The following is a 12,562-nucleotide window of genomic DNA, read 5'->3' as shown; positions in this document are numbered from 1 at the left end:
ATAATTTAAGCTTTGAGTTTGTGCTTTATCCTGCTGGAAGAAGCCACCAGACGATGGTACACTGTGCTCATAACGGGGTCGACATGGTCAGCAACAATACTCAATTTATAGTAACAGACCCAAGGTATGCCAAGAAAATGTTCCTCACATCATTACAGCCTGAACCGTTGATACAAGGCAGGATGGATCCATGCTTTCATGTTGTTTGGGCCAAATTCTGACCCTACTATCTGAAATTGAGACTCATTAGACGGGGGAGCATTTTTCCTATTTTCTATTGTGCAATTTTGCTTCTGGGGTGGTCTCCTGCTATTGTTGTTGACTAGCTTCAAGGGTCCACATGTTTTGAGGTCAGAGATGATCTTCTGCATATCTTAGTTGTAATAAGGTGTTGTTTGAGATACTGTTTGCTTCCTTCCTACCATCTCAAACTTATCTAGCCTTCCTCTTATGACCTCTGACATCAACATCATCCCACCTGGAGAACTGCAGCACACTGAATATTTTCTCTGTTTTAAACCATTCCTAGAAAACCTGGAGATAGAAAAGACTCACTTTAATCACCAACTTCCAGATTCCCGAACTTGACCATGTGCACATACCTAAATACAGGTGAGTTGCTGCCATGTGTGTAGGTGATCAGTCATTTGGATCAATGAGTAGTTGAACAGGAGTAAATAATAAAGTCTCAGTATAGAGTAGATCTTCGGGGTCTGGAGTGTTTAAATTAAAGTTATCGAAGCTCTTGAATGCAGATGGAGAGCAAAGGCTGGTCCATGCGGTCTGGTCTAACACATGAACTTTTGCTGACACCAGACTGGTGGTTAGAATGTTGTTATTAATCGGAATATGAGAGAGACTAAATGAATAGAATTGCGCAAACATGCAGTACATCACCTAAATGTTAGTTATGCTGGTGGTCTCTCACTCACTCTTTTCTATTTTTGCTTTATTTGTTTGGCAGTAGTCAAAATGCGAGGTTACTCCTGCATCGCATCACCACCTCCACCCTCGCTCTTCTTCCCAACGGCGCTACTTTCAGCACCGGACAGCTCTCAGCGTCCCCCACGCTCCGCCCACCTCCGGCAGACTGGCAGCAAGAAACAACCACACACGTCGGTGGGCGACATTTGAGGTGGCCTATTGGGTTTTTTTTATTGGGAGGGGCTGAACTTCAAGAACAATTTGCTCCTTCCCTCGTCATCCTGCTCCTCTCCTCTCTCACTCGCATTTTTCCGTGCAGGAGTGAAAAGCGAGTAGGAGTTCGCTTCTTGAATGGACCAGTCCGCGTTGTTTCTGAGATGAGTTATTAGTCCGATCCAGCTTTTATTTTTGGGCGGGTTGGGGGGGGAGGATCAGAGCACGGAATGAGGGGAAATCTTGTACTGTTTTCAGTTGGACCATGGGTGTGAAATGCAGGGTATCCTGTGAAGTGTCTCTGATCCGCTGAAGGCGCAGCAGAAAGAGAGTGTGTTTGGTATAATGCTCAGCACCTCGTGCCAAGAGTCCACCGAGTGACCGGGAAACCATGGCTCTCCTGGTGGTCCCGCTGCTCCTGCAAACGGGGATCGTTTTGGGGTCAAACTACGGTTACGTAGAGTGGTCGGACAACGACAGAGATGACAAGCACCCGCCGATTTTCAGCACCCAAAACATTCACCGGGAGCAGCCCCACCACCACCCGACTTACCCGGTGCCGTCCACGGAGCGCACGGTGGTGGCGCACAAGATCGAGGAGGACTTGCCAAGAGTGGTGACCGCTTTCCTACACACCGGGGACTCCTCTGCGCTCAGGCAGGTCAACTGTTCACGGAGGTACGAGCTGAGCAGCTTGCGAGGCGGCCTGCACGTCGCCTCCCACTACTCCCTGCACGGCATCCTGGACACCGTGGCGCACGCCACAAACTTCCTCAACATGATCCTGCAGGCCAACAGGTCCCGGGAGCAAACCCTCCGCAGGGACGTCCACTGGTACCACGCGCTGGTTCAGAGCATCCTGGAGGGGGACCCCAAAATCCACCGGGCGGTGGTGACCCTGCACACGGACACGCAGACGCCGGGGCCCCACGTCTTCCTGCAGGCGACGAGAACCGAGAGAGAGGTCGTGTTGCAGGACCTGTCCGGCTCCGCGCACCGTCACCTGAAGAGAAGGGGTCCGGAGGCAGACTGGTTCAACGACTTCAGGGACGGCAAGAGACCACACGTGCACAGGAGAGGTCAGGATGTAAGAGGATCCACGAGTAGAAGTTATCTCCTGGACAAAAATCAGATCAAGTGGTCTGCGCCTTACCTGGAGTGTGAACACGGGGCGTTTGTGCCATACTGGCTGCTCACTTTGTCTGCTGGTTTCTATGGACTGAAGAGCAACTCTGCACCGGAGTTCAGGTGAGAAGTGGTAAAAGTGAAAGAAACAGGGCATTTCTGCCCCTAAAAGCACGCTCCCTTTTCGATTTCAATTGATATTAATTAATCACCCACTTCTTTTGTCAGTTAATCAACGCTGCGTAATGAAACCCCGAGTGTCAAATATAATTATGGTACATGGCACTACAATAAGATGTAATTCTGAATATGTCCTAATCTTAAGAACTCCAATCGAAATTTGCATATTTCGACTTTTCTCAAGGTTGATTTCTGCAGGCTTTACTCAGAATATTTGATTCTAAAGAGGTCTTGGCTGAAGTATGTGTTCAATTATTAGGTGCATTAAAAAAAAAGAAAGATCTCAAATTTCAAGACTCCAGGCCAACACTGTCTTTAAAAGACCAATTGAATCGTAAATATGTAATGAAACTTCAACAACTGCACTTTATCTATCCATCAGGCAAAATTGAGAGCGACATTAACACACTTATAACATATTCAGTATGTTTGATTATGTCTGACTACTCATTGTGTTACATTCAGAAACATAAAATGGTTAAGAAGTTGTTGCCTAAAACATTTTCCTGCTTCAACGCCCCTAAATCGAACAAGTTTGTCATAGTGAAACTATACAAAAAGTCTTCTAATGAGCTCCTCATTGAAATCAGATATGTTGAAGCAGGGACATGTCAAAATATGGTATGGCTATGGCCCAGCAGGACATAATTACCAACCTTCTGACAAACATGCCGATTAAATTGATTCCCTCATACATGCTCTCACAAATTACCAAACTTTAATCCTTGCCATATCTTCACCTGCAAAAAGTTTCCATATGAAAACTTGTGGATCTGATGAATGAGTGAATTCTGTTTAACCTGCAAGTACAGAGAAAATAAGACAAATCAGACCCTGTGGGCAACATATTGCTCTGTAATTCATAGGCACAAGTGTGTTGTGAATTGAGTCTCTGGGAAGCATCTCTTTGATTGATGTGTTCTTTAGTGTTGCTTCCTCACCTGCTACTGCGACTATATCTCTAAAACTGTCATGTGGCCAGAAGCTCAGCTGGAGTTCATAGAAAATTGGATTGCACTCAGTCTTATGTCTGCACAAGATTTGATTATGACAACATTCACTGAAGATGTTGGCACTGAATCAGTTTTATCAGATAACTTTAATCGCAATCTTTCATCTTCAGTTTCACAAAAGTTGATCATCCTTTTTTTTTCTTTCTTTTTTTTGTACATAACAGTCTCAGTTTGCTGTGATGACTCAGTCGGTCTGATGCATTGTTCATTCCCTGAAATGATTTCTTGCTTGTCTGGGACACAGCCCTTGCATCAACACACAGAAATGGCAATGATGTTTAAACTGCTTGAAAGAAGATGACGATCTTTTCGTGTCTGTTGCCTAAGGCTTCTGAAATGTTAAGTGTGATTAGAATAAATTCATGAATGAATTCATAATCTAATCAATTGCCTATTCCAGCCTAGCCAACAGGGACTTTGAGTGAGTTTAAACGATTGTGACATTTTACAAGTGACTGTGATTTGTGGCATATAGAAAAAAAAAGTCAGATGCTTTAGCTCATGTATTTAATCCTATTTGTGAAGCTGCAGAGGAATATAGAACGGGCACTGGATTACGGCTATTTCAGTCTGAACTGATATTTTTAGTTGCAATTTTTTGAGTGTGATAACGCTTTTTTTTGGTGTGTGTGTGTGTGTGTGGGGGGGGGGGGGGGGGGGGTGTTGTTGAGATATAGCTCACAAAGTTAAAGTTTGACATTTACGAGCACTTTTAGTTTTGTCCCATGGCGCTTTCTCACACGTCCTCTAACATGCAAAATGGATAACTGTTTTGATCCAACTAACATCAAAGTGCATTCACAGGGTTTGATGTTCTTTCTTCAGGTCCTGTATAGGATTGAATAACAATACTGATTGTTTTAGGCTCGGTATTTAACGCAAACAAATGCAGCAAATTAGGAAATTATGATGATCTAAAAACAGAGCATTCTACTGGATGGATCCTTTCTAGTACAGTTTGACTCTGAATGAGAATAGAAGTAAATCCAGCACTCTCCTGCACAATATTTGATTACAGTTTTTCCCCTGACTAACGACTCCATCAAATTCCCTCAGTACTTTAAGTGATTTAAATTTATAACAGAATATAATAAGCCATCTTTCCCAGAAAGTGTTTTTTATTTGAAGGGTATAAAGCCACTCCAACTCCATAAACTCAGACCAAAATAAGCATAGTTTGCTTTAGAGCCATTCAGTTTTTGCCGTCCTATTCTACAAGCAAAGCTTACATGTGTCTCTCAAGATACTCTCTCTTTTTTTGTGCTAACTATAGCTTTATCTAATATTGCTTTTAAAATATCTGAGTCAAACCATGTCGGTCCCAACGAGTTGTAGCAACAATCAATATCTTCAAAACCACAATGCTCAAAAATGTTGAGCTTTTCAAAGAGATTATATTCAGATATGTTGATTTTAGGTAAACACCTACTGTATTCATTTATATTTAACTGAAGATTACCCCAAAAAATATTGAATACATTATTAAAACCATTATTTCATTAGCATGTAACACATTGGGGGGAAAAGAAACAGCTTTACAGTGATTTGCAAATTTGCATTTCAATACTTATATCTCTGGTTCGATTTAGACCTTGACATTTTAGTTTACATGTGATTACAGCATTCAGTCCCAGGCTTTGAGCCAGGAAGTTTAGTTGGAATTCAATGTATTTTGAGCATTAATAGAATAAAAAAGTGGTCAATACACAACATACAGGACAATAAACAAATGTCTGAAAAGACTTTCCATCAAAGTCTTTTTCTCACATTTTATATGAATTCTCTTTTTACATTGTTTCGCTTTTTCTCTGTGCCTAACTTTAAGCCAGCACATATGACTTGTTCTCATATTGCTCTTATAAAAAAGATAAAACGCAACTGAATGAATCTCCCAAGGCAGCACGCCAAAACCCATATATAAATGAAAGCCATTAAAAGTAGTACAGCAGTTGTTGGCAATATCTAGTACGGGGTCCGTTAGTTGGCATTGTTTTATTAAAGTATGATCTGAAGAAGACAGAGGACTCTATAATCTTCTGTAATCTCATTTGATATTTGTCTGGACTGGCTGTAGAGTCAGTAGAGGGAGCCAAGCGAGAATTCAAGTTAGCAGCGAACACAATATAGTGGCTGTATGATAGTACTCTGTCACCGAGTATGAATACTGGCTGCGACCAAAGAACTGGAAACATGCCGCTCGCTTCTCCTTCGACCACTTTCTGAATATGAGTTGTGTTTTTCTGTTTCTCCTGCTCATCTCAGTCCTGTGTTGACATTTCTAAAAATAGAAAAGTTGGTCTGCTCTGGCCAGAAAATCATAAGCTGGTGGATCTGATGGAGTCAGTTCCACCATGTCTTCTGCAGTTTATGTCAACGTCTTTCCTCTTACTTGTCCTCTTCCACACTGTCCTTCAAGGCCAAATATAACCCCACTTAGTCTACATAACAAAAAATGGCAGGAAGTGTTGTAAACCTGTTCACAGTGGGAGGTGTGAGACGTCATGTTGCTGGAGGTAGGGAGGCGGACTGCTACGAGGCACATCAAGATCCTACGTCATTTTCATCCGGTGCTGTTCTGAAAGGTGATGAGATTATTTCAGTCTCTGTCAGGTTTGTCTCTGGCTGTAAAATGTGCAACAAGCCACCTTCTGTTACAAATGAATAAGCCCTACATTGAAGCTGAGACATCTTTACATGTGGAGCCCCTTGGCATCACATGCACTCTAACTCAATTCAGAAGATATACATAAACGATGACTCTATAATGCTGATTTTTAAATTTGGTGTTTCATAAAAAACAATTTCTGGTGAAAAAGCTGTTGCATGTGTCTACTTGTACAGATGCAATGTGTAGAATGTTTTTGACTAATACATTTCATGTGTTGAACTGTAAAGGGCACTTGTGTTTTGCACGACAAAGATAGGGAACGGTAAATCTCCCGATCTTGTCACAGAAAGCTTGAAATACCACTTGCGAACACCATGAATGAGTCATTTCTTAGCCTGAAAGGGATTGCGGAAGTGAGCCAGACAAGTGTGGCAGAAAATGACCTCATTTTAAAATCAGCACAAGAAGAGGGTTCAAATTTTAAAACACACTGGATAACATGATGGCTGACACTCTCAGCAAGCGACCATTATCTCTGCCACCCCAACGAAGTGAGGGGAAGAAAGCTTTCAGCTGCTGTTGTTGCAACAAGAGGTGATGTTACAGAGGAGGACCAAATAGTCTATGGCAGAAATGACTTGTGGTCATGTTGCAGATCTCCAGTAGCATGTGCATTTAAAAGGCACTTGGCAAGATTATTTTTGCACTCGCTTGAGGTTACTTTAAAATCATGAGTCAAAGCAACACTTTTTCAAGCGTCGCACAAATCCACAATGGGATTTTAATGCAATTCTACACAGTAGTTTGTCCAACTACTATACGACAAAATGCAACGCTTTGAAAAGACTTTTGATATAGATAACTAACTAACTAACTAACTAACTAACTTTAGAGCATACGCAGGCTCTCTATAAATGCTGTGAAAGTATCAGAACGTTGAGTGTGGAAGGAACTGTGCACTGCTTGAACTTAATCAGCAGCTGTTCATAAATGAGTCATATGGACATCCATAAGTTTTTTGCCAAGGAGGGAAAAGTGTCAGTCGTTCTCAACTCCAACCCCATGCGGCTCTGCAGTGTGTAAAGTGGCAGAGATGGATGGAAAAAGCAGCGAACACCGGAGAGAATCCGCCCACTTCGAGAAACAAAAAGTCATTCGACTGTGATGGTGAACGTTAAGATCTTTTCATTCTGAGCAGCTCTGAGCATGATCAGTGTCTCAACATTTAGCTTAAAGTGTCAGTCAAGATCAGAGGTTTCACCTCTGGTCCTGGAGATCTCCGGTTCTGCATGTTTGAGGTCCTGCCCTGGTTCAATACACCTGCATCTAATGCTAATATCACCATAAAGCTCCTAAGAAAAACTTATAAGAAGCATCCAGGTGTGTTGTTGCAGGAGGAAACTTCAAACACACAGGACAGGAGCACATTTCCAGCGTGTGTGTGGTACAAAGAAAAATAAGCCATATCTATTCAACCATTTCTCATTTTTTCCCCCCAGAAGTTGTTTCAAAAATGGCTTAAAACTAAAGTGCAGCCTTATGTTTTGATGTTACAAATCTGTACCTTGTTGTTCTCAGGTTGAATAAAGTCCCGCACATTTCTGTTACTTCTACTGCTTTTTGCTTCTACCATTCTACCAAGCCTTGACCTGTAAACATAGGCTAGTGTGTGTGTGGACAAGAACATGCACGTAAATGCTTTTTTTTTTTTTTTTTGTCACTCCTGTGAGTGCAGCTGCATCGCCCCTCTTTTTGTGTGCTGAAGAGCTGAAGAGTGGCGGTGCCACACACCTCACCCCCGTGGCTGTTTGTTTCCAGCAGGCAGATGCAGATGGAGGTAACGGGTGTCAGGCTCCCCATCACAACAAAGCAGAGAGTGACTGTATGTGAGTGTGTGGACGGCTCTTTCTGGTGGAGAAAGGGAACAGAGCGGGTCATCAAAGATGAATAAATGTTCTTTTTGTGTGTTAGTGCGATGATGAAAGAGAGTTGTGCAGAGACATACGCTGGGACTGGCTTCACGAAACAGGCTGCACTCACAGGCCAGTTCATTGGGTACACTTGTACAATAAATTCTGCCTTTTAAAAAAAAAAAAAAGAAGCTGTAATTGTAAGTTGAAATTATCAACAGAATTTGTTTGAGTTTTTCTTTTGAGTGATTTTCTGCTGGACTGCACTGATTCTGTCCACTCCCATTTACACACATAAGGAAGGCGAATCAAATGATAGAATGCAGTTCAGCTCAGCGCCTCTGGGAAATACAATATAGGAAATTAACAAGTAGCTGAATTGAAAGCTCTCTGATGAGCTCAGGCAAAACTACACTGACTACAGCTGTTTAAATTCCAGGCAATGTTCCTCCGGCACTCCACTGTCATTCCCCAATAGTTAAAGCATTAGAATCCTCACACGCTCGGTGTTAAAATCTCAGCCTGTGATCAGTGCAGAAGCAGCTCATGACCACAAGAACAATGTATTTAAAACTTTCTATTGCTGTGTCAAAAAGAAAAGATGAAGTGAAGACACTCTACCAAAATCAGATTAAACTTTGAGCTGATGTTAAAGTAAACAATGAGTGTGTTTTCACTATCTTTTGATTTTATTCTAGTCTTGTTGTCTTTCTTCTTCTAATATTTACATAAGACATCTTTAAATCATATTGAGCGTGATGGATTTGGGTTCGCAGCGGCAGGACGTGAATTTGTGTTAAATAGGTGGAAAAGTCTATGGTGAACGACGTAGAAAGAAAAATAAAAAGAGTGAAGGTGATGCAGTTTCATAAGACGATCTTAAGTCTGTAATAGATCAGTGGTGTAATAAATAAGCTGTTCTGATGCTCAACTGGCAATACATGTAATGTTTTAGTTGATGTATTCTTTTATTGACAACGGGAAAAGTAGGCAGGGCTCACGGGATATCTTTGGTAGATATTTGATATTCATGTTTTCACCAATAGAAAAGCAGTTTGGTAAATCAAACAGATTCCAGTTAAATATTTGAAATAATAATGAACCTGGGACTTATGATACCAAAAATTCATATTTGTAAAGTGGCAGGACAATTAAATTATTCTCCCAAAAACGCTTCTCGTTGTCATCATTGGCATGTAACTTAACGAGCATAATGGAATAATATTTCAACCTTGTGCCTTGTGTTTCTTTTGTTCTTCACTCTTGGCTCCCTCATTATTCACCCCCGTCGGTCTTAATTTCTTTTCAGTGCCCAATCTGTTTTATTCTTGCCTCTCTATTGCCACCCTCTCCTCCGCTGCTTCCTCCACCTTTGACCTTTACCTTCCCCCAAGCACTGCTCCTCCTGTTCTTTTTGATTAACCTCTCCTTCATTCTCTGCCTCTGCGTCCTCCTGCTGACTCCTCTCCCTCATGTGATTTTCTTGACCTCGAGCAAATTTATTTCCTCCTTCCTTCTCTCTCCTGTTTTGTCTTGCCTCACCTGTACAACAATTAAGTCCATTTTCACTTGTCTCTCTCCCTCCTTTCAGTTCACGTCCAGTTCTTTTTTTGTTCCCTTGTGTTGTACCTCATTTTTTCCCCCCTCTCTGATAACATCCATCCGATTCCTGCAGTCTCCGTGTTTCTTTTTAAATTTCCACTCCTTCAATTATTCACTATTTTCAATCCACACTCATCTCTGTCTCTTACTGCTTCCCACCTTATCTTTCCGTCTTTCTGTCTGACAGGGGTGTTGTTCGGGTGGATGTGAACCTGCAGGATGTCGACATTGATCAATGCTCCAACAGTGGCTGGTTTGCTGGGACTCATCGCTGTAATCTCACTAGTATGGAGGTAAGTCTGATCCTCGGTGCAATCATAACCGTTGAACGGTGCTGTAACAGAAACACTCTCCTTCCACTTCATTGAAATCAGTGAATTTCACGGTTATATTCAACCATTTGTTCATCATATGCAATCCATTCTGTTCACTTTGACTATAAAACCCACTCAAATGCTGTGACTCCAGGGTCCTTAAAAATCGCAGCGATAAAAGCTTGAAAGAAGTGACTGGATTGGATGAGTGTCCCGCTGGGCTGTATTGTTGTTTACCTCTTCCTTCTGCCACCAAGATCGTTATCTAACACTCATTCACCGTTTGACTTTCATGAGAATATCCACTCAGTGATCAAAACTGAAAGAGTAAAGTTCAGCCGGATTACGTGCAATGTAAAATATAGAGTCACAGTTAAAATATGATTGTTTTAAACAATTTGTAGGGTCTACAGCAGACCTTGGCTCCCAGAGGCCGTCTCAAATTGGACTTTAGACCTTGCTGATTTAGCACATTTTTCACACTTTGCACGATTCATCACATTCACACACCAATGGTGACTGCTGCCCGGCGAGTCGCTTCACCACGTATTTGAGGTTCAGTGTCTTCTTTCTGTAGGACACATGGACACAAAGACACATGGACACAAGGACACATGGACACAAGGATACATGGACAGGGCGAGAAGGTGGACCAAACCTCCCTCTAACCCTCTAATTGGAATACGACTCGTTCTACTGATTAAGCCACAGCTGCCCCATATTTGAACCTGATACAATTGCATAAGCAACAATACACAAGCAATGTTTTGATGAAGTTCAGCAAAGAATGAGTTGCTCGCATTTCCACATAATGTGTTGCGCTCACAATTTGACAAATCAATCAGATTAACATTAGAAGCTTTTACCAACCTTTTACCAAAAACTCCCCAATAATCTAAGACAACACTGAATGGCAATAGCGATTAAGGACGGAAGCAATGATGAGAAATCAGATGTATGAGGACAAAGGTTCTATCAATAGGCAGGTTTGGAAGTCGTTTGGTGGATAAACTATTATAAAGTCTCAGCTTGCTGTTGGTATAAGTGAATGAAACATTAATATAAAGCTAACATTTGCTCCTTAACACAACACAAAAAAAGCTGCATGACAATGTGCTTTCACATTATTTTATGCGCATGCTTTTGATGATTCTACCAGTTCTTCACACAGAACATAAAATCTTTACTCTTTCAATTCCTCCAGTAGCTTCTCCGACTCAGTACGCTTTACCTTTTGGGTACACACACACGCAGGCCACCCGGTGTTTGAAGACTCTAGGGTTCTCGTCTAACAAGACAACTTTTTCAGGAGACATGCACTTGTGTGTGTCTTCTCTGCTGCGTTGTCTTTTTATATCCAGGTGACCACTGCGATGTAACTGGTGGCAGACATACATCATGTTCCGTGGTGACAGAGTCACAGCAAACCAGGAGCAGGCTCTGTGTTTATGTCTGAACAGCATTTGCATGTGAGCAGACCCGCCTGTGTGTTCACCTGCACGCTCCTGTCGGTGCCACCGTGTTAGTTCTATGTGATGTTTTGCGGGGAGCCGCCATGACTTCGGCAGGGGAGAGAGGCTGCTCGGGCGTGCATTGCATGTTGTTGGCCATGTGATGTATAATAAATGCAGTGTAATGGATTGCAGCAAGATGAGATGAATAATAGACTATGCTCTTTGTCTGTGTGCCTCCCGTCTTCTTTGGTTGTGTGGAAAAAAAAAAAAAGGGCTACAGATGACAGATACAGCCTCCATGTTTGTCCCGATTTGTTTTTGCGGTTTGTTTTTGTATTGTTCCCTTTTGATAAGCAAAAACCTCATAGCTGTGAGTTGGAGAGAGCTGATTAGTATGGCTTGATGTACTGTAACATACCAGTGGTATGCAGAGATATATTTGTTACCAAGGCCAGTCGAAGACGTTCATGTCTGAACATTATCTCTGTATACATGGTCTGTGTGTTTGTGTTAGTGAAGCCTGTAGTACATTTATCTAACTATTTGTCTTTTGAAAAACATTTGATTTTGTAATACATTATATAAACATCAACTGGGCCATTTCAGATGATCATTACAGACTTTACCACACATTGCTCTCCACTGGTGATTCATTTCCCTCACACACCATGTTTGGCCAAGCAGTTGCCAATGATTGAGTGCCGCCTTGAAGAGAGTCGGGCTATTTGTCTTTTTGCCTTTTGCACGGAGCGCAGGAATCAAAACACCGAAAAACAGCATGAAATTAAAACTTTCTATACATTCATCACAAGTGTTTTGTTCGAGGGCACAAATATTGACCGTGAAAACAGTGCAGCATTTGTACCCATGTCATTAATCTTGTTCTTTTATCGATTATTTTTTCCTCACAAAATAGAAATAGTAAACAATTGGAATGGACTTTCAGTGCAATATCTAGCTGACATATTGCAGCTGCTCATTGTTTGAACTGCCAGTTTTTGAAATGAGGTCAATTTAGCCAAAGTTACAGACACCAATATATGAGGTTTTTTTTTTGTTTTTTTTTCTGTTCTATCCAGCTCATTTTTCATAAACTGTCCCATTTTGACATCTCAGATAAAGGATAAGCACTCCTGACAATATCTTTGATTATGGCTCTCTGCTCTTTTGTGGTACAGTGAGAGAGGTTCGCCAAAAAAGCAGCAGAAAATGTGATGTA

General features: G+C 41.7%; 1 protein-coding gene across 1 annotated transcript in view; it reads left to right on the top strand.

The window, feature by feature from the left end:
- The first annotated feature begins 1,229 nt into the window (after window positions 1-1,229).
- Window positions 1,230-12,562, top strand: part of LOC308108274 (metabotropic glycine receptor-like) — a 66,355-nt gene continuing 55,022 nt past the window's right edge. Inside the window, exons 1-2 of the mRNA XM_080461103.1 lie at window positions 1,230-2,385; window positions 9,763-9,868. Coding sequence (XP_080317229.1) covers window positions 1,529-2,385; window positions 9,763-9,868 — 963 coding nt within the window. The 5' untranslated portion in view covers window positions 1,230-1,528. The remainder of the gene's footprint in view (window positions 2,386-9,762; window positions 9,869-12,562) is intronic.

Source organism: Lipophrys pholis, assembly GCF_963383615.2.
Source record: "Lipophrys pholis genome assembly, chromosome: 1".
NCBI classification, from domain to species: Eukaryota; Metazoa; Chordata; class Actinopteri; order Blenniiformes; family Blenniidae; genus Lipophrys; species Lipophrys pholis.
The sequence above is the reverse complement of the archived record's forward strand: the minus strand, read 5'-3'. Positions and strand labels throughout refer to the sequence as shown.